We start from the raw sequence: 19,065 nt of genomic DNA, 5'->3' as shown, positions 1-19,065 counted from the left end.
TGACTCTTGCTCTTTAAATCCAATGGTGGGATTTTGCATTTGAGATCTCTAAGTTAGTGCAATTTATACGCTACCTAGACAAGCCAATTTCTTAGCTAAGTTAGATTAGGAACTGATCATAGTTTATTTCAAATTGTGTCAAGAATCAAATACAATGTAATATAGGAAACCACTCTATAAAGGGGAGCAAACTCCAGCCATAAGGGACATTTCTATAAGGGTGGGAATGAATTTCATAGAGGAGGAGCTGTTGGAGACAATTAGACTAGCATAGTTTGTTTGCAGTGGAATTTAAACTAAATTGATTCTCCAATGGAATCCAACCCCATAAGAACACTCCTGGCAAAGGCATAAAGCTCCATGCAAGTCTACATCGTCTTCAATCACTCCTTCAAGAAAGTCTACCAGCGAACGAATCCTCCACTGGGAAGGAGTCCTCATAACCTGCAATATATTCTTGCCCTCTTCCCCTTGATTTCTCCTCTTCCCCAAGCCTCAGCCTCCTTCTAGCATTAGAAAATGCGTTTAGAGGAGAGTTGAAACATAAAATATGGTTTTTAAACCCGAATTCCTAATTCTGCCCCGAATTGGGTAACGGGTGGTCGACCGGCAGTTCAACCGGTCCGATCGACCCGCCCTTGGTTGAGGGGTCAACCAAGGTCCGATCTCGGTGATTCTCGGCTTGAATGAAAGGTCTTTCGATTATCTACGCTTGGGTGAATTACCTCATCATTCAAATCCTCCATCATCGATTTCCGAATGTGCCAATATCACCTTTTAAATCCTTCATGACTAACCTTCTCTCTCTTTTTTAATTCTAGGAGAGGTGTAGAGTCACCACTAGGGTCATCCACAAGCATTGGGTCCACTTCCAAACCTTCGGACTTGACTCGAATGGTCCACGATTGTCGTTGACTCGAGCTCCGGGTTCGCAATCTTGAAACCATGAGTTTAAGTGTTAGAAATCTGGGGGATTTCACACAACACTTCTAGACACCTGGCATTCATGCACTTAGGTCAAAATGCATATCCACATAAGGTCACTAGGGTAATGGGCGAATCCACAACCCTAGTTGGTTTATAATTATAAGAGAACTAAGTCTCAAAACCAATCCCTCACATTCATTTATCATCATTCACCAAGAATTGAAAACGATATAAACAAACATACTTTCTTACCTTTTGTTCGCACAAAGTCATACAAAATAATCACACTATATAAGATATCAAAGGTAATGCAAGATATCAATAATGAAAGTTAAATAACATCATTAAGCATACAAGATATAGTTGAGTATATTCCTCACCTTTCAAGTTAGTATACCTCTCCAAAGTCCCACAATGCACACCTATGTAATTAGACCCAAAATAACCCTAGTTACATAAGAGAAAGAGTAAATAACAATTGGGAATCAATTGGGGTTCAAAAGAGGTCTAAAATACACTTCCCGAATATGGCCGGTTGCATAGGCTTATAGGACCTGTTTGACGGCCGGGCAACCCACCATCAACCTAGTTTTGAAAAACAAACTCAGATTTCGGTTCCGATTCAAAATCGGATCAAAGTAGGACTTTGGGATCTTCTATTAAAAGTAATGGGGTCCTAAAAGTACCAGCAATTCATGTCAACTAGGCCTCAAACTAAAAGCCCCAAATTCGACTCTCACAAATGCCCGTAGGTTCAAAACGATTTTGAATGCAATGATTTACATAATCGTCTCTCAAAAACAATGGTAGACATAAAGGGGAGTAAAAGAAAGCATTCATTGCAACCTATTAACTCCAACTACCAAAACCTAGCATTCAGTGATGAAGAAACCATTAAAACTAGGTTTAAAGAAGAGAGGTTTCAAGAACACTCACCTTTCATAGCATTACCGTGAAGATTCAAGCCCCGAAGCGATGCCGCATGGAAGGAATCCAAATTCTCGCTTTGTTTCCTCATCTCCCAAAGCCTCAACCCCACTTTAGCATTAAAAATTACGTTATAAGATGAGTGGAGGCATAAAATAGGGTCTTTAAACCCGTTTTCCTGAAACTGCCCCCAAACTAGGCATGTTCAGTCGAACCAGGGCAATCAACTGGTCCGATCGACCGCCCCTCTGTTGACACCTCAACCGAGGTCTGATTCTGATGATTTTTTGTTTGTTTGAAAGGTCATTTAACTGCCTACGTTTGGGTTTATTTACCTTGTCATTTGGATTTTCCTTCATCCGTTTTAGGATATGACAAAATCTTTTTTTAATGCCTTTGTGAATAACTTTCTCTCTCCTCTTAAACTCTAGGAGAGTGGTCGAGTCATCACTAGGGTCATCCACTACTATGGGGTCCATTTTCGAACCTTTGGACTCAACTCGAAATGTCCACAGTTGTCGCCTACCCAAGTTCTGAGTTCACGGTCCTATAACCATGGGTTTAAGGGTTAGAACTTTGGGGATTTCACAGATAAGCCCTGTTGAAATCCCAAGCAGAATACCACGGCCAAACCACAAAGCAATGAATGAGAGAACAAGCTCCTCTTAGGTTCTAAAACTAATGTTATGTGTCTCTGTTCAGAAACTAAATTGGATACACAAATCAAAAGCATAAAAAATGAAACAGAATGCAATAAAAAAATTACTTTTTAAGGAAAACAAGAAGGAACTCACTCTAATGGCCTGATAAAAATATCTATGACAACTGGATAGAACATTCAAGTAAAATCAATAAATCAATAAATAGAGAATAAAAGAAATCAAGTAGCATTAATTTCACCTATTCACACACTGCAGTTGAACGCAACATTTAATGTCTTTAAGGCTATATTACACCCTAATATGTATATGTATTGTTTTAGAGTGGATGTTACAATGTTACCAAATCCCTACCCCAAGCACTGATAGACCATGTATCACACCCCACCCAACTGGATCCTGTCATACTCAAATACCCGTGGGGTGATACACTTCAGGTCCAAATTTCAATGATAAACCCATACAAACATATGATATAGCACAATCCAACGATAATAATAAGTCCAGTTCAAATACCAAAGTTATAAAATCTGAAATATCAATGTTTACAATCATCAATGTCTAAAGTTAATCAAAATGAATATCAGAGTTTGAAAAAAAAAGAAGAGTTTTGTTGCGGAAATAACTAAGTGTCTATAAAACATGCCCTCTCCTTTCTCAAAGGATATAAGGCTATAAATGTAAAATAGTGCCATGAAAGACACTATTGAATCCTAAAGCTCTACTAAATTCCTATTGGAGTCCAGCTCCAAAGGAGCAGTCCTAGCACTGGCACGAAGCTTCATGCGAGTCTACTTCCTCTCCAATCACTCCTTCATGATAATCTATCGGCGACGGATCCTCCATTTGAATGGAGTCCCCGTAGAATAATATAAAACAAACACACATATAAAAGGAATGAGTTCAACAGAACTCAGTGAAATCAACTCAACATTTATATCATGCATTCGTTCACAAATTCTCAAATCACACATAAAAGATTAATAATGATAATGTAGTTAATAATAGCACTATAATAAATTAATGATTATGATATTATGCTTATAACTCTATCATGAAGTCTCTATGATAGACACGCATTAAGTTAAACATCAATCTCCTCTGAGCGGTCTCACTCACTCTCCCTCACGGCACTAGAGCCCGTATTTTGGGTTCTCCGCGATAGTTGGGTAAAGTCATACAAATCCACGATTGGGGGTATAAGTCACCACTCTCTCACATCACCGTTTGGCATGAGATCTAACGCGTATTAAGGACAACTCTAAGCCCAATGCATTGTCATACAGTCTTGTACAACATATGATCCGGATATTTCCCCTCATGCCTAGTGCCCTTTTGGTTCAATATCTTTCCCCACCTAGAAATAGTATCCTCAGTGGGAGGCATCTTTTGGATTCTATTCCCCAACCCAATAGTCATCCACATATAATAGACAAGATGCTCTCCATGTCCTCTCATGAGTTAGGTACCGGTCTTGAGCGTCTATGGATATTATATGCAACTCTACCATTCCATGATGACAGTGGGCATGTTTGGTAATCACAAGATCTAGCAATTGACATCACGGGTTAACGGTTTTAATACACCTACCGAAAGGGTAGTAGTACTCATATGGTTATCTAGCCAAACACTTCTAGACACCTAATATTCATGTACCTAGGTCTAGATGCACATTCATATAAGGTCACTAGGATAATGGGCGAACCCACAATCCTAATTGGTAATTAGAAATAAGAGAACTAAGTCTCAAACCAGCCCCACACATTCTTATTGTCACACCCCACCCGCTGGTTTCAGTTATCCGCTGGACAACCCGTGGAAGTGAACCATCACAGGATCCACGGTCTTACCCATCAATAATAATAAACACATGTATAGACAATCAAGAGCAAGAATAAGTGCAATAATTAATAAAAAGGTTACAGGAGTCCAAATACTCCAATAAATATCCAAGATAGAATCAAAGGAAAGAATCAAGAATCAAATGTAATATCGAGTTCAGCGGAAGCAAAATAAATGAACTAAATAATCTTCTTTCTGGTTTTCTTTTCTAAATCCAAAAACTGGTTTTCTAAATTAGCAAGTAAAGGGAGTCCTTCAATCTTTCTCCATACGATCACCAAAATCCTGGCAATCTGCCTCCGTTGGCCATCAATAGGTACTAAAAGCGCACACCAAGCATTTTCAAGAGGCTTCATGCTTTGCAAGTTCATGTACCACTGTCTGTGCCACATCAGCTTCATACGAGAAGGCTCTTTCATACGAATCATCTCCAACTTCTGATGTTGTGCCACCATCTGTACAACTCATATAATATATACAATGAAAGGAATGAGTTCGGCCGAACTCAGCAAGGAATAGACAATTCTCATATATATGTCAATACAATCCACGAATGCATACACGAAATGATATGAATGATATGCAGAAATATGAATGCTACTAAGATCTAACTATGCAAGTCTCTAACAGTCGCATGGGTGATCCTCATTTAAATAAATAAATAAAAGACGCAAGGTATAGTATTATCTAGAAAATCCCATAGACAAGGAGTATATTGGGCACAATGTCTTGCAAGCCCCAATACAACCCTTCGAGTCAGGAATCATCTACAAAGTTCAGTTCTCTTGGCACAAAAATAAACACATGATCTTCAAATTTGCCTCCAAACACATCTATATCCTCCATGAACAAATTCGGCCCAAATGGGTTTCCTACCAAGTTAATTGAATTGTAAATGCAACAGAGCATTCAGTATGTCTTTGTTATTTATTTTGCAAGAAGTTAAGTATATTTCAATTCATATATTAGGGTGTAACTAAATCCAAAACCAAAAAAAATTAACCAGTTCAGACCTAACCAGATTAAATTGGATTGAATTTGGATCGACAAATCGCAATCTTAATGGAAGATTGATTTATAAACTAAAACTGTCGGTTCTAACTAAAACTAAATTGAATAACTGAGTTCACCCGAAAACAAATTTTAAATAATGGAACTAATTTGACTTATTCAATGTTTTATTTTTTGAAAAGTATTAATTCATTGCCAATTAAGTCTAATTCTTATCCTTTAAAATGTTAGCAGAACTTGATCTTTTTTATGGTGTGAGTACAAGACACTCCATAATAGTGAGGCTCAATACTTGGTGGTATTCTTTCCCCAAAAAAAAACAAAAACAAAAAATACATGGAGGGATTGATAATGCTTTTCCTGAAAATACTTCCGGTTCTCATCAATCAAAACCCATTTTCCTTCTCTACTATCAATCCTTCTCTCGTATTTCCATTTTTAAATCTATCCTTAACTTTCAAAACCAACTCATTCTCGATTATGCTTTCCACAATGAACAGGCCAGCTTTTGAAATACTTCCCTTGGCCAACGATCACGTTCCAAATTTGGAATGACCTACAACAGAAATGTTGAAAAAAGTTAAGAAGCTATCTCAAGTTTTTCATTCTGGTTACTTAATTTCAACCTGATTGCATGCTTTTGGTTTGAGGAAAAAAAAAACATTTGGATTCATTTTATGAGCCAAAATTAACCGAAAAAATTTCTTATTCGCTGTGTTGTTCCTCAGTGCTTGCTGACTTTGCTAGGCTCTTCTCTGTTTCGCTCTCTTATATTCTCCCTCCCTCTCCTTTCCTTGCTTTGGTTATGAACTCTTTATTCATGAAGAAAACAAAAACAAATCCCTTAATATTAAATATATATATACTTAAATTTGGAATTTGATCCAGAGGCGCCTTTCAGCAGTTGAGCTTCTATTTATGGATCTATACGCGAATAGAAGATGCAAATTAAGTCTCATTCTGGGAGCAATAAACACAGTTTAATAAACCCTTATAATATATTAACTATATAGATATTGTTTCAGTTCATGCAGTTACAATCGCATTATTTGTAAGTAGACAAAAAGACTTTATACTACTAATGATTCGTCTTCCTGCAGTTGTTTCTGATCTCCCCATCAGTACCAGTGAGTGGACCCAGATCTCCCATTTTCAGGATTGCATTCGCAAAATCAAACAAGAAAGCAGACGAGTTGGCACCGTAGGTGATGACCTGAAAGTCTGCAGACCCACCATTGTAGAGCTGCTGATCAGAATGCAGCAAGCCCTTCAAGCTCAGTAGGTCCTTGTACTAAGCATTATCAAAATTAGTTTTGCTTATTTCATCAAGAGGAGACAGATTGTTGTCACCGCTGGTAACTGGGCACCTTCTCTTCATGGATGAGCGGAAGGATCTATCAATGTTTATTTCCCCGTAGATACGAGCTCTAAAATTTGCACACCTAGCTTGTCCTATGGTGTGAGCTCCTGAAAGAGCCACCATCTCCTCCATAGTGAAGCCTTTGTTGGAGAAACTAAAGATGAGGTCACTCAGATTCGATGCTGGGGAAGGGAGGTCAGTGTTTGCTGCGCTAAAGCTTGCTGTAGTCGAATCTCTTCTTCCCAACTGAACTGTCCATGGAAGCCCACCCAACTGCAAGACATGCACAAATCTTGATAAATATGAAAGCATATACATACGAAACAACCACTATAAGCTAGCTAGAGGTGATGAGTGATGCTTACAGCTACAACCGAGTCGCGAGCAGCAACGGCGACAATATCGGCACACGAGACCACACCAGGGCAGATGCTCTCGACTTTGGATTTTATGATGTCTATCTCATCAAACCCTCCAAGTGAATTATTGTTTGGCTTAGCAGTCTTCTCTCCAGTGAAGGTTGGGGTGTCGTCCAAAAGTACAGATGCATCACAACCCTGTAGGACGTACACGTAAACATGCAACATACACTGCTGTTAATGTCTCTGAAGTGCACTGTAATGAAAATATATAACCGGTGAAACAGAAGGAATGGAAAAGAAATGCTAAAAAAGAACGAAGATCGATTGATGGAGGTAGGGTAGAAAAACTTGCATTTACGAAGCAGTCGTGAAAATGCAGGCGGAGAAAGTCAGCACCCGTCTGAGCTTCTTTGAAAAGCAGGTCCTCCACAGCGGACTTGATGGTTGACAGAGCATTGGGACATGAAGAGTCATAATAGTTGGGGGATAGCTTAGCAGAGGCCACCCCCAGAACCAGAAACACTGAGAAAATTGCGACCAAAGAGGAAGAAATACAAGCCATGACTTATGAGTCTCAAAGAGAAGGAAAACAGTGAATGAAAAGCACTGCCTCAGACTCCCATTATTTATAGACCCTGCGCGAGAGAGAGAGAGAGGGAGAGGGAGAGAACCGATCACAGTTGGCCTATCGGGCTACTCTCAGTTGGATAGATATACTGATATAGCACTGAGGAAGTTGAGTGGAAATTTCCTTTCTACAAAAATAGATAAAATAAATGGAAATTAAGAAGAGAAATCACCCCTCACAAACATTGTCACTTAATGCAACATTATCTCTTCCTACTGTATCGGCTAAAAATAGTTCTGAGGAAGTGCAGGAGGAGATAATTTCCTATCTACAAAAATATATCAATTAAATAAATGTTAGGAAATTAAAGAAACTACCCCTCACAAACATCGTGACTTACAAAATCATCTCATCTACTGGATGAAAATGTTGCTTTATTTGACATCCATGATCGAATCATTGGTAGTTTTGATAATTGTTTTAATTTCTTTATTTATTTTTTTGAGTTTCTTACATGGGTGTGTAATGGTGCCAATTTATTACTCTGACCAATCCCATTCAATTTGAGTATGCAAAGCAGAAAGTTCAATGTCAGATGATTTCTCATAACGGACAATTGGTGTTAATTTATTTTCGTTTCTTGCATCACTTTGCTTCCTCTGTGGGTTTGATTTTCCATTTAAGTATAGGAGAGAATAAGTTATCCATACCATTGAGGATATTATGATTTTACCAACTATTTGTAGTCAAAATAACTATATTATCTCTCCATAATGCTTTTATGCATGTTTTCATTGGCCTCTGCATGCATAAAAGAGATCATCACACCAATGTGAATCACCTTCTTTCAAGGATATTATTGTAAACTACCTTTTATGTATACTCTTTACCACAAAATCACATATAAATCTCACCTTTGAAATTGGATAATTAAGGTAGGATTGATCACCCTAAACGTATGGTGGCTTGAAAAAGAGCTATTCATATGACATCAGAAAATAAAACTAATTCCAAAATTGTTTTCTACCTTTTTATTTATTGTCCAACCCAACTAAGGGAAGTGAGTTTGTTTTGTGTCATTCTCATGCATCCATCTACCAACAAATAGGCCTCTGGTGGGAGGGGGGGGTAAATATCTACATGTAGGTTGATGACTACATAAGTCACCTTCAACATTAAACTATTAATAATTTTTTTAAGGATTAAGTTTATCCTATATATTCATTCAAATGGTTGTTTTGAACCAACCCAATCAGGGAAGGCAAGAATTCTCAATGCATTCTAATGGACCAAATGTTTTATCTATGAAGAAGATTTTAAAGAAAAATCAACTTTGAAGTGAAGAAAAGCATGTGGGGACACAAAGATGGTGCAAAGCAATTATGCCTTAAGTTCTCTTCGTAGTAGTAGTACCTACATGCTAATGGTAGTATGTGGCTAATGTCCTAGTTTAATGGATTTGTCCATTCATCTTATTAATTCCAAATAACTTTAAATCTTATGTTTACAAGATGTATGAATATTATTCTAGCCAAATCTGACCAACTAGTTGGATCCCCCATTAATCGAGAGTCAGATCGGACTTGATTGTGTTCAAAAAACAAAAAAAGTCGAGTGAGCCAATCGTGTTGATCGACAAAGCCACCTTCATTGCCAAACTTAAATTGTGAAGCAATACCATTAGCATTGCGGTTTTAAGAAATCAAAATGCTTAGACAATTAGGAATTTAGAGTTTGGAGTGTGTACTATGCATTGCATTGATGGGGATATTTCTACTCACCTTACTTACAGTAAACGTGTAGGACACACAACCCCCCCCCATAAGGCTCCCGTCTGATTGTCCACATAAGACAAGGTACAATGGATGAAGAGTTTGATATGAAATGACATGCAAATGATGTTAAAGATTAATAAGTCTAGATGGATATATATATATATATATATATAATACATGAAAGCAAAGAAAATTAATTACGTTAATCTAAATTCAGGTTTTTAAGGGTGTTGAGGAGTACTTGATCTTACACTGCATGTGAACTTCCATCATCTTTGGTAGATAATAAATGACTTTAAATAAATGCAGTTTTCCTTCACCTAATGTACAGGAGAATCTTTTACAATAAAGAACATTGCCTCAATTTAGTCTACAAAATCAGTTATGAGATCAACTTGCTTGGTTAATTCAAACAATCCAATTCTACTTTTAGAGTTGTTCTACCCAATTTTTTCAATCAAGTTGATCAGTAAAAATCTCATCCTAGTTAATGCATGTGAAAATAATTGGAGCTCTTAATGGAGAAGCATCTCTCTCAATAATTGGAGCTCTTAATGAAAAAGCATATATCTTTCTTTCATATTAATCGAAGAAATTTTTATCTTTTATATCTTGGCCATGGAAAGAGTGGGGCTGTCTTTTGAATTTTAAAATTTATATATATACTAAGATGTATAGCACCATACGTATGATATTAGTCTAACCATACGTTGGGTTAAGCCTTTTTATGTCACGTGTTTTAAAAAGAAAATGTGACCATTACATGAACTCATGCAAGGATTAATAATTCATTTTACTTGAAACTGATGGTGGTGTGATAGGTAGGGAGTTAAATTTCTTAAGTGTAAGCATAATAGTTTGTCAGTGAAAGGATATATATATATATATATATATATAATTTGTCTTTTCTATATATTTTTATGTAACCCAAATATTATTAATAACTGAGGTAGCTGAAATTTGTGGAGCACTACCTCAAACTCCCATTACTTGTAGATCTCAATTCTTAATGATCGAGAGAGAGGGAAGACAAAAGGCAATCACAATTGGACCATAATTGGCCATGAAAGCATATTGAGCTACGCTAGTCAGCCTGTCACAATGAGGAAGCTATAATAATAACTAAATCAAGAGAAAGTTTTCTTTTTATAAAAATAAATAATCAGGAAAAGAAATTTCCACCTATAAATATTGTGGTTTGCATGTCCATTTCTCTCCTAGGGTAGATTAAAATTTTGGTTTCTAACCCAATTACTGTAGTTTTGAAGTTCTTTAGATTAAAAAAAATAATAATAAAAGGGGGGATTGTAATGGTGTCAATGGGTTAGTCTAGACCAATTCAATTTAATTTCTAGTATGAGAGGGAGAGAACTCAACATATGATATCCGATATAGAATGGTCAATTTAGTTTCGATGTTAGTTTCGTTTCTTGCATTACTTTGCTTCCACTTCGGGTTTGTTTTGGGTTTTATTTGCCATACATATATATTGGAGAAAAAGGTCTCACATACCACTTAAGTTATATCCAACCTATTCACTTTCAAACAAGAGAATTTATTTAGCATGTGAAAGTTTTCTTTGAATTTTTCCATGGCAGGGTTATTTGGAAAGCAATGAAGGTGACCCATAATTACTAGTTTTCATCCCATGAGTAGCGGAAAACATCATCTGTTGTACAACAATGCACATATATACCAAATGATTGGCTGAGAAAACAAAGTAAATACAAGACTATTGAGGATTTTTAAAGTTTAAAATTAAGCTTTTAATCTCAGTCAATCATTTACATAAAAATGCACTATACACAACAGAGAACTTTTTTTTCTTCCCGTGAGTAGCACCCGTTGTTATCCCCTTGATATTTCCTTAAATGGTAATTTTATTGAATCTCCAATCTTTTTAATTATGTATATAGTGAATACATAAGAGATTGTAAATACTCTTAAACTAAAATAGGGAAAACATAAGAGATTGTAAATGCACCAACTTACCAACCAAACAATATTCTTCAACTAAAATAGGGAAAACAAAAGAGATTGTAAATACACCAACTTACCAACCAAACAATATTATTTCTTCCATATATTAGCACATCAACCTTTAAGAAGTGAATCTCCTCATTGCAATGCTTTTGTGCATGTTCTAAATGAGCATTGAGCATACCTTGAGGAATGGCTTACTTCCTTGCACCTTTCATTTTCTCATTTTCTTGAGGTTTTTATTTGTGCAATAAGCATTATGTGTGGTGCCATCGGAGAAGATAGAAAGGCAAGTAATATCTGAATCTCTGTTATTACCCTTACACTTACCCTCAAGATCAACATGAGAACCATCAACACAGATAAAGATATCACATCTTACAGGCTCATTGGATAGAAAAATGCAAGAATAATAATAAAGATTCAGATATTACTAGCCTTTCTATCTTCTTCGATGGCACCACACAAAATGCATATTGCGCAAATGAAAACCGCAAGGAAGTAAGTCATTCCTCAAGGCATGCTCAATGCTCAGTTAGAACATGCGCAAAAGCATTGCAATGAGGAGTTTCATTTTTTAAAGGTTGAGGTGCTCATATATGGAAGAAAGAATATTGTTTGGTTGGTAAGTTGGTGTATTTACAACTTCTTCTGTTTTTCCTATTTTAGTTTAAGAATATTGTTTGGTTGGTAAGTTGGTGGTTTTATTTTTTTGTTTTTTTTAGTTTGCATCCTACTTTTGTTTTTCCTTTTTTGTCATCGTATCACCCTCTTTGTATTCTCCCCTTTTTTTTCTTTTGTGTTTTTATTTCGTTTTTTTTCGGCCTGCTGTGTGGTCGTTGTTTGTGGTCTCTCCGGGTTGGTTGTTTGTTCTTGGTGGTCCTTCCTCTCCTTTTGTGTCCTCTTTTTTTTTTTTTTTTTTCCCTCTTTCCTCCCTTCCGCGTGGGTTGTGTCCCCTTGTTTGTGTTGTGTTTGTTTCTTTTTTTTTTTGTTTTTTGGGAGTTCTTTCTTCTTTTGTTTTCTTGTTTTTCTTTGTCCCTCTCCTCCCCCTTCCCTCCTTTTTTGTTTTGGTCTTGTTTCTTTCTCTGTTTCTTTTGCTGCCTTGGTTTTCCCCTCTTTTCTTGGTCTGTTCTTTCGGTCCTTTCGGCCTGCTTCTTCCTTTCTCCCTTCTCTGGTTTCTTGGTCTCCCTCTCTTTGTTTTCTTGGTTTTCCTTCTCTTTTGGTCTCCTTCTTGGTCTTCCCTCCTTTCTGTTTCCTTTGGGCCTCCGCCCTCTTTTCTTCTTTCTTTCCTCCTGTTTTGCCCTCTCCTCTTGTCCTTTTCTCTCGTTTTCTTTTTCTTCTTCCCCTCCTCTGCTCCTTTGGTTTTACTCCTATTGTCCTGTTTGGCATTTCTGTTTTGTTTTCGGATATTATGTTTACCATTTGGTTTACCTTTCCTTCTTTTTCTCCTTTCTTTCACTCTTTTTTTATTTTTTTTTCTTCTTGTTTTTCTTGATCGTTTGTCTCCTTGGGCCGGGTGGCTCGCTTTTTTTTTGTTCTCCCTTTCGGGTATGTCGGTCTCTTGCTTGGTTGGGGGGGCTGTGGGTGTGGCTTTTTGGTGGTTTCTTTTTAATATTTATTATTATTTTATTTTTTATTATTATTATTATTATTTTTTTTTCTTTTGGTGGTGTTGGTTCTGTTTGTTTTTTTTTTTTTTTGGTTTGGGTGTTTTTTGTCTTGTGTTATCTTGGACTTGTTTTGTTGGCCTGTCCCGCTGTGTATTGATTTTTTGATGTGGATAGAGCAGAGGTGTAAATGGATAATCAAAATCCGCTTCCGAATTTGCATTTATCCATCCAATTACTAATAGGACGCGGATACGGTAATACCTTTTCCAACTGATTATTATCCGTCTAATAGAATTATCCTGATTAAATTACTTTATGGGATGCGTCTTCTTACTTTTATAAAATTTGTACTTAAGATTTGTGAATATCTTCTAGAGTTTGTAGTAAAATAAATACAAAGGATAAATAATGGTGAAGAAATTTTAAAAAATAAACGACTATACTGAGCAAATTTTTTTAATAATTTTTTCAAATTTGCTTGTGAACACATCTATATCCTCTGGAATACACCAAATCCCAATTGTTCCTTCGAATTAAGTTAATTGAATTGTAAATGCAACAGTCATTGAGTATTTCGTTGGTATTTATTCTGGAAGAATTTGAATTCATTTTTATAATTGATATATTTAGGGTATCAATTTGTGACCAAATTCAAAACTGAAACAAATTAACCGGTCCAGACTTAACAAAATTAAATTAATGGAATAAATTAACCGATTGCAACCTTAATCGAAGTCTGATTTATAAACTAGGACTGTTGGTTCTAACTAAAAATCCTTTTAACTGAATAACAGATCTGATTTACCAACTTAGAATGAACTGGAACAGGAATGTTGAAAAAACTAGAAAGCTATATATGTCAAGGTTTATGTTCTGGTTAATTAAATTAAACCTGATTCATTTTGGTTAGAGGATAAAAGCATATGGACTATAGAGCTTTAAAGCATAGTTGCACAGGTGTGGCAGAATCTTGAGAGTGACTTGACTTGTAGCTCAAACCTATTTGAGCTTCCAATGAATCTTCAAACTCAACTGCTGCAATTCTTATCAGGGTTTTCCACTTGATCCTACGTCCATGGAAATCTTCTTGTAACTTCAGTTTTCTGGAACTATGTAACAGATAAACATACACATTCAACTCCATAGTCTCTCACTTAGCAGAGTCTACATTTTAAATGCTGTCTCACCCTATTGAAGTGTTTGTGATTTAATAGAATCATATCTAACTAATCTCATCATAAATATAGGATCTCGTCATTTTCTAAAACATTCTTCCAGATCTCCAGTTTTTTCTAGCTGAATTGAAGCGAAGATGAACCGATACTTGAAAACTATGTTGGTCTAGCTAGTTCATTATCTTTTTGTTCGTAGGATCAAATTCAACCTAAGGAAGCAGCTGCATTACAGAATGCCCATAAATAATCCAACTATCTACCCCAGACCACGAGATGGATTACAGAAAATAGTAAAAACACAAGCAAAATATTTGTTTCTATCATGAATATGAAGTTAGAAGCTGTTGATCGAGTGAACAACAACCGGACTTCTGACAGTATGAGTGCCATCTGACCACTCCAAGGAAGCAAACGCAGCAGAAGATGCTGGAAATTTGGTCCCAGAAACAGTGACCATAAATGATTTAACCTGATTCAATGACTCGAAATGTAGAACAGTAGGATTAACCGTGACATTAAACACAGACTGGGAAGTGATGGATGTCTTGTATGTGGAGTTTGCTGAGCCAACATTCTTAACTGTTCTTGTAAAGTTACGAACAAAAGTCTCATCTTGTTGAAGAAAAGCTGTCATTGCTGGATAATTGAGATCCAGCTCCGTTCCATTAGTTCCTGCTGCTTGACAAGTAGTGTTGTTATCTCCTGCTAAAAGTCTTACTCTCTTGGTATCCCAGCCTATATTGCAGAGGAATTTGATATAATCATCTTCTACAATTTCATATACCAGACCCGGATTTATTGCTTTCACGGGATCGATATTCCCACCCCATATGCAAACTCGATCTGGGTTCTTGGTAGCATTCATCCGCAAAGCTGTAGAGATTTTATGAGAAAGAAAAGTTGGATTAAAGCCAATAAATACGGCAAGCAAATTAATATAGATAGAACAAGCGTATCACCAGTGGTCATGAGTGCAGATTTGATAGCGAGGGCGACCAATCCGGTGAATGGATTTAACATAAGCAGCACACCGAGCGTGAGGGCATGCCATGGAGGTTCCAGATATTATACTGTACTTCACACTCCTTTCATCACCTTCAACGTCGATGGTGAAGCAATAGGTGAATATGCACCAAGATATCAACCCTCAGGGCACTTATATCCTGGTCTGTAAGATTAGAGAGGGAGCTCTTGTGATCATAAAGATAGACTAAATGAATGAGAGGCAATGAAGCAACACAGAGAAAGAGAGAGACCTTGAGAATAGATGGTGTGATGCCATTTGGTCCACGAGAAGAAAATGAAGCAACTATCTGAGCAGATGAATCGTGTATCGCCTCACTCTTCAAGATGTTTGCGTAGGATTTCTATAGATTAAAAAGTATAAAAATGCTAATTAATTGTGCTTAACTAATTATCCTAATAAAATCTTAAAAATATCTACTAGTCTAGAACCCACATATTGACCAGCTTTACCTATGTGGCGAAGAGCAATTTTCACTAAGTGAAATGTTCCAACGTCCATTTCGGGGACTAAACATGCTTGGGTGGTCGCTTTTTTATCTTGGCGATTCCTGTATTGGCATGGATCTTGTTCAGAAATTTGAGTTCTTCAAATTGACTGGTTGAGGAGTTCATGTGTTATCCATTTTGAAAATTTTTGGGTACAGGGGTATTTCAGTCTTTCTACTGCTTAAAGCCCACATACTGACTAGTTCTACCTGTTGTGGTGAAGACCAATTATTATTCTGTCACCGTGTGAAATGTTCAAGGGCTCAATTCGGGGCCTAAACTCATCCAAATGGTCGTTTGGTAGCCACGGCTAACAAGGTTAGAGCCTTGTTCAAAATTTCAAGTTTTTCAAAATGACTGGTCATGGACATTATGGAGAGGTCATGTGTTGTCCTTTTTAGGTGTTTTTGGGTTTTAGGTGCATTTGGCTCTTTCTATCTACAGGTCTAAAACCCACTTGTTAACCAGTTTTACAGGTTCCCAAAACATCACCAAATAACCAATATTGATCATTAATTCATACTCAAATCACTATTTTGAACTTACATTGTGGAGTTAATGTAGGCCTTGACCTGATCACCCTTTTGGAGGATTAAATGTGTTGCGGCAATAGGAAATACAAAGAGAAGTCAAAAATGCATCATTTAGTACTATTGTCCCTAAGCACCAGCTCAAATGGTTCTTCCCCCAAACTCAAGTCATCACATAGCACAATCTTTCTTGTCACATTCGTCAGCGGTTACCCCAGTCGAAACACAAAAGAAAGTGATCTTTGCATATTATTGTCAAGTAAGATCTATACACAATCTACGCGTCCTTGTTTTGATTCTTTCATAACAAAAATGATCTGTTTAGATTTTTTTCTTTGTGTGTGTGGGGGGGAAAGTATCGGTTGTAATTCATTACCTCTTCCTTTCATTACATGTCTATATTGCATCTTTTCCATATACTAAAGGAAGACTTTTCCATTCAAGTAAAAGAATTAATTCTCCCACAACAAAAAGATAACACTTTGTACCTTATATTTGAAGCCTACAACTTTTGTATTTGACTCTTCTCCCGTAAACCTCCTAATGTGCCCAATGAGATATAGATTCAACCATATAAATATTCTAATCCAAGAGTAGTTATTAGATTTGTCATAACTCTAGGATTAAAATATTACATGATGATTCTCTCACTTAGCCTCATTCTTTGCTCAATGAATATCTGGTAACAAATTTTTATAAGTGAGCAATAAAAGATTAAAAATAAAATAAAGCCACATAGATTTGTAGGCATGATTTCTTGATTATCTCTCCTTTGCCTTTGTTTCTCCCATTAATGCCTTGGTGTTTTCTTCCCTAGTTTTTTATTGAGCTTGCCAAATTATTAGTATTATATTTATATTTATATATATAATTATTATTTTCCCTCTAATAATGAAGAACAACATATGGTCACTTAGATAGTGCTAGTACTTGAATATAGCAATAACATTCATCCCCACCCTCCCTAAAGGATAAAAAGAAATAGAAAACTCGATCAAAGTTCATAATTTCTTACCTGGATGACCTTTCCATTCCCAAGAACAACCTCATTAAATAAGCCCTCGATTCTTCTTATAGTATCCAAGGTGCCACACTTGCTATTGTTCTCTGATAGGACCACTATTTCCACCGCTTGATGTAGGATTCCTTTCCATCCATATGCCCCTATTGAAATAGGATCAACATCAATTGATCAAATAAACCTCCTAACGACCGAGATGATATCCACTCCATCCAATGGCATCATCAAAACCGGATATCACTCGATCGCAACCGATCTTGCAAACTTTGTAGCTCAATCCTCGATGTACACCACCTTTGCATTCCTTGTGCCAATCCATAAAATCCACATCATATACCAAGTTACCCAGTGGCTTGTGTTCCATGGCCATCTAAATCCTTGTTGAATTATTTTTCTTGGCATAAAATCGAGCACCAATAATCTTCGTAGGAGATTAATCGAAAATTGTTACAATACATATGCTTTCTTACAATGGACTATGGAGATAATATATTATAATCGACTAATATTAATGAACTATTTGACCAAGAGATTTACTTGTTGCATGTAAAATTAAAGCCACCTTACAAGACCTTCCATTTCTTTGGGGGAGCACTAAATCCTTTATCACCAAACTTTCGATTCCCATATTCCACATCAAGAATGCCAATAATTAGATCACTCTCACTCGTTTTCTTGTCACAACTAGAAAAACCAATGAAGTCCCAAGATCTGTTGTTTGTAATTGGAGAGTGCTACTAGGAAAAACGGATACCACACCTTCTTTGCCTGTCATTTCAACAAAGATATTATGATGATATTGTCAAAAACTGAAATCTAATTTATAAATTAAAGTTCTTTGGTTAATAAGCCAACCTTTCTCTTTCTTGTTCATTGAGCTTTCTCAAATCCATTGAAACTTCTATGATAGCTTCACAGCTATTTGTTATAGAGCTCACAAAAGGTTGATATATTGATAAGATTTTATAATATTTTTTAGGTTAATTTAATTGTAGCAAACCATGGACATACATAGCTGTATCCTCAAATAAACCACTTAATTATTATATATGAAATGAAAAATCTTTATCAAGAAGATTTGATTGTTGATTACTTTGCTACAATTTTGTATTAAGTTGACATTCCCATATAACCATTTTGCTCATATTCTTTTATGCTCTAGATTTCATGTGGCTTCTATGAAATTTCTAAAAGAAATAAATTGATCAAATTTCATTCCAAAACCTGAAATAAATAAGAAAGCATATTCGAGAATGGCATTAGGTTCATCAACAGAAATATAATTGTAAAAAAAAAATGCTTTGGGGAGGAGACTTATGGTTAAGATTTTGATTGATCTATCCTATATTTTCCCCAAAGGAAAATAAGGAAAAAGACTAGAATCAACTTATCTATACCTTTGCTTATTCTCTATATACCTTTACTCCTCACTTGAAAGTTTTAACTTTGATTCCCTCCAAATAAGGAAGTCTTGCATATTGTTCTCCTCTAATGTTTTAAAATGGCTAAATTACCCTCAAATTTTATCCCCTTTGTCAATTGAAGTAATTCTTTCTATTTTTTGTGTTTCCCTTCCTCACTTTTTCTATATATGGCTAGCTATGTTTTTATTTCCATTTGACGGCTTCTAATAAAAGTGGGGGGGGGGGGGGGGGAAGTACATCTAATGTTGCTTAAAGGGTTCTGATAAAAGGAAGTAAGAAAAAGAATTACATTTAATCGCATTGGATGGAATCTTGTTAAATAAGGAGACAAGAAAACTAAAAAAAATAATAAAAAATAAAATCCTAAGAAGGAGGAAGAAAA

At 36.1% G+C, this 19,065-nt stretch overlaps 1 protein-coding gene and 1 pseudogene across 1 annotated transcript; both read right to left on the bottom strand.

The window, feature by feature from the left end:
* Positions 1-6,444: 6,444 nt before the first annotated feature.
* On the bottom strand, positions 6,445-7,650 carry LOC149021690 (cationic peroxidase 1-like; annotated as a pseudogene).
* Positions 7,651-14,530: 6,880 nt separating this feature from the next.
* Positions 14,531-17,629, bottom strand: LOC149021689 (subtilisin-like protease SBT4.3). Its single transcript, XM_089147474.1, has 4 exons — positions 17,491-17,629; positions 17,254-17,402; positions 15,299-15,563; positions 14,531-15,069 (listed from the first exon to the last, which is right to left on the bottom strand). Exons 1-4 carry the CDS (start codon positions 17,627-17,629, stop codon positions 14,531-14,533), a joined length of 1,092 nt encoding a protein of 363 aa, XP_089003600.1.
* Between the last annotated feature and the right edge of the window lie 1,436 nt (positions 17,630-19,065).

The sequence above is a fragment of the Hakea prostrata genome, chromosome 3, assembly GCF_041222555.1.
Source record: "Hakea prostrata isolate BN-2017 chromosome 3, UWA_Hpros_2, whole genome shotgun sequence".
NCBI lineage: Eukaryota > Viridiplantae > Streptophyta > Magnoliopsida > Proteales > Proteaceae > Hakea > Hakea prostrata.
Note: the sequence above shows the minus strand (reverse complement) of the source record. Positions and strands in the feature narration are given on the sequence as shown.

Bases quoted from the DNA above. Each gene is read 5' to 3' on its own strand.
- LOC149021689 (XM_089147474.1), bottom strand. From the start codon at position 17,629: ATGGCCATGGAACACAAGCCACTGGGTAACTTGGTATATGATGTGGAT. The intron at 17,403-17,490 runs GTTTTGATGATG...CTATTTCAATAG, and splicing joins TTGCGATCGAGTGATATCCG to GGGCATATGGATGGAAAGGA. The intron at 15,070-15,298 runs GTTGAAGGTGAT...AAATCTCTACAG, and splicing joins CCTATTGCTTCACCATCGAC to CTTTGCGGATGAATGCTACC.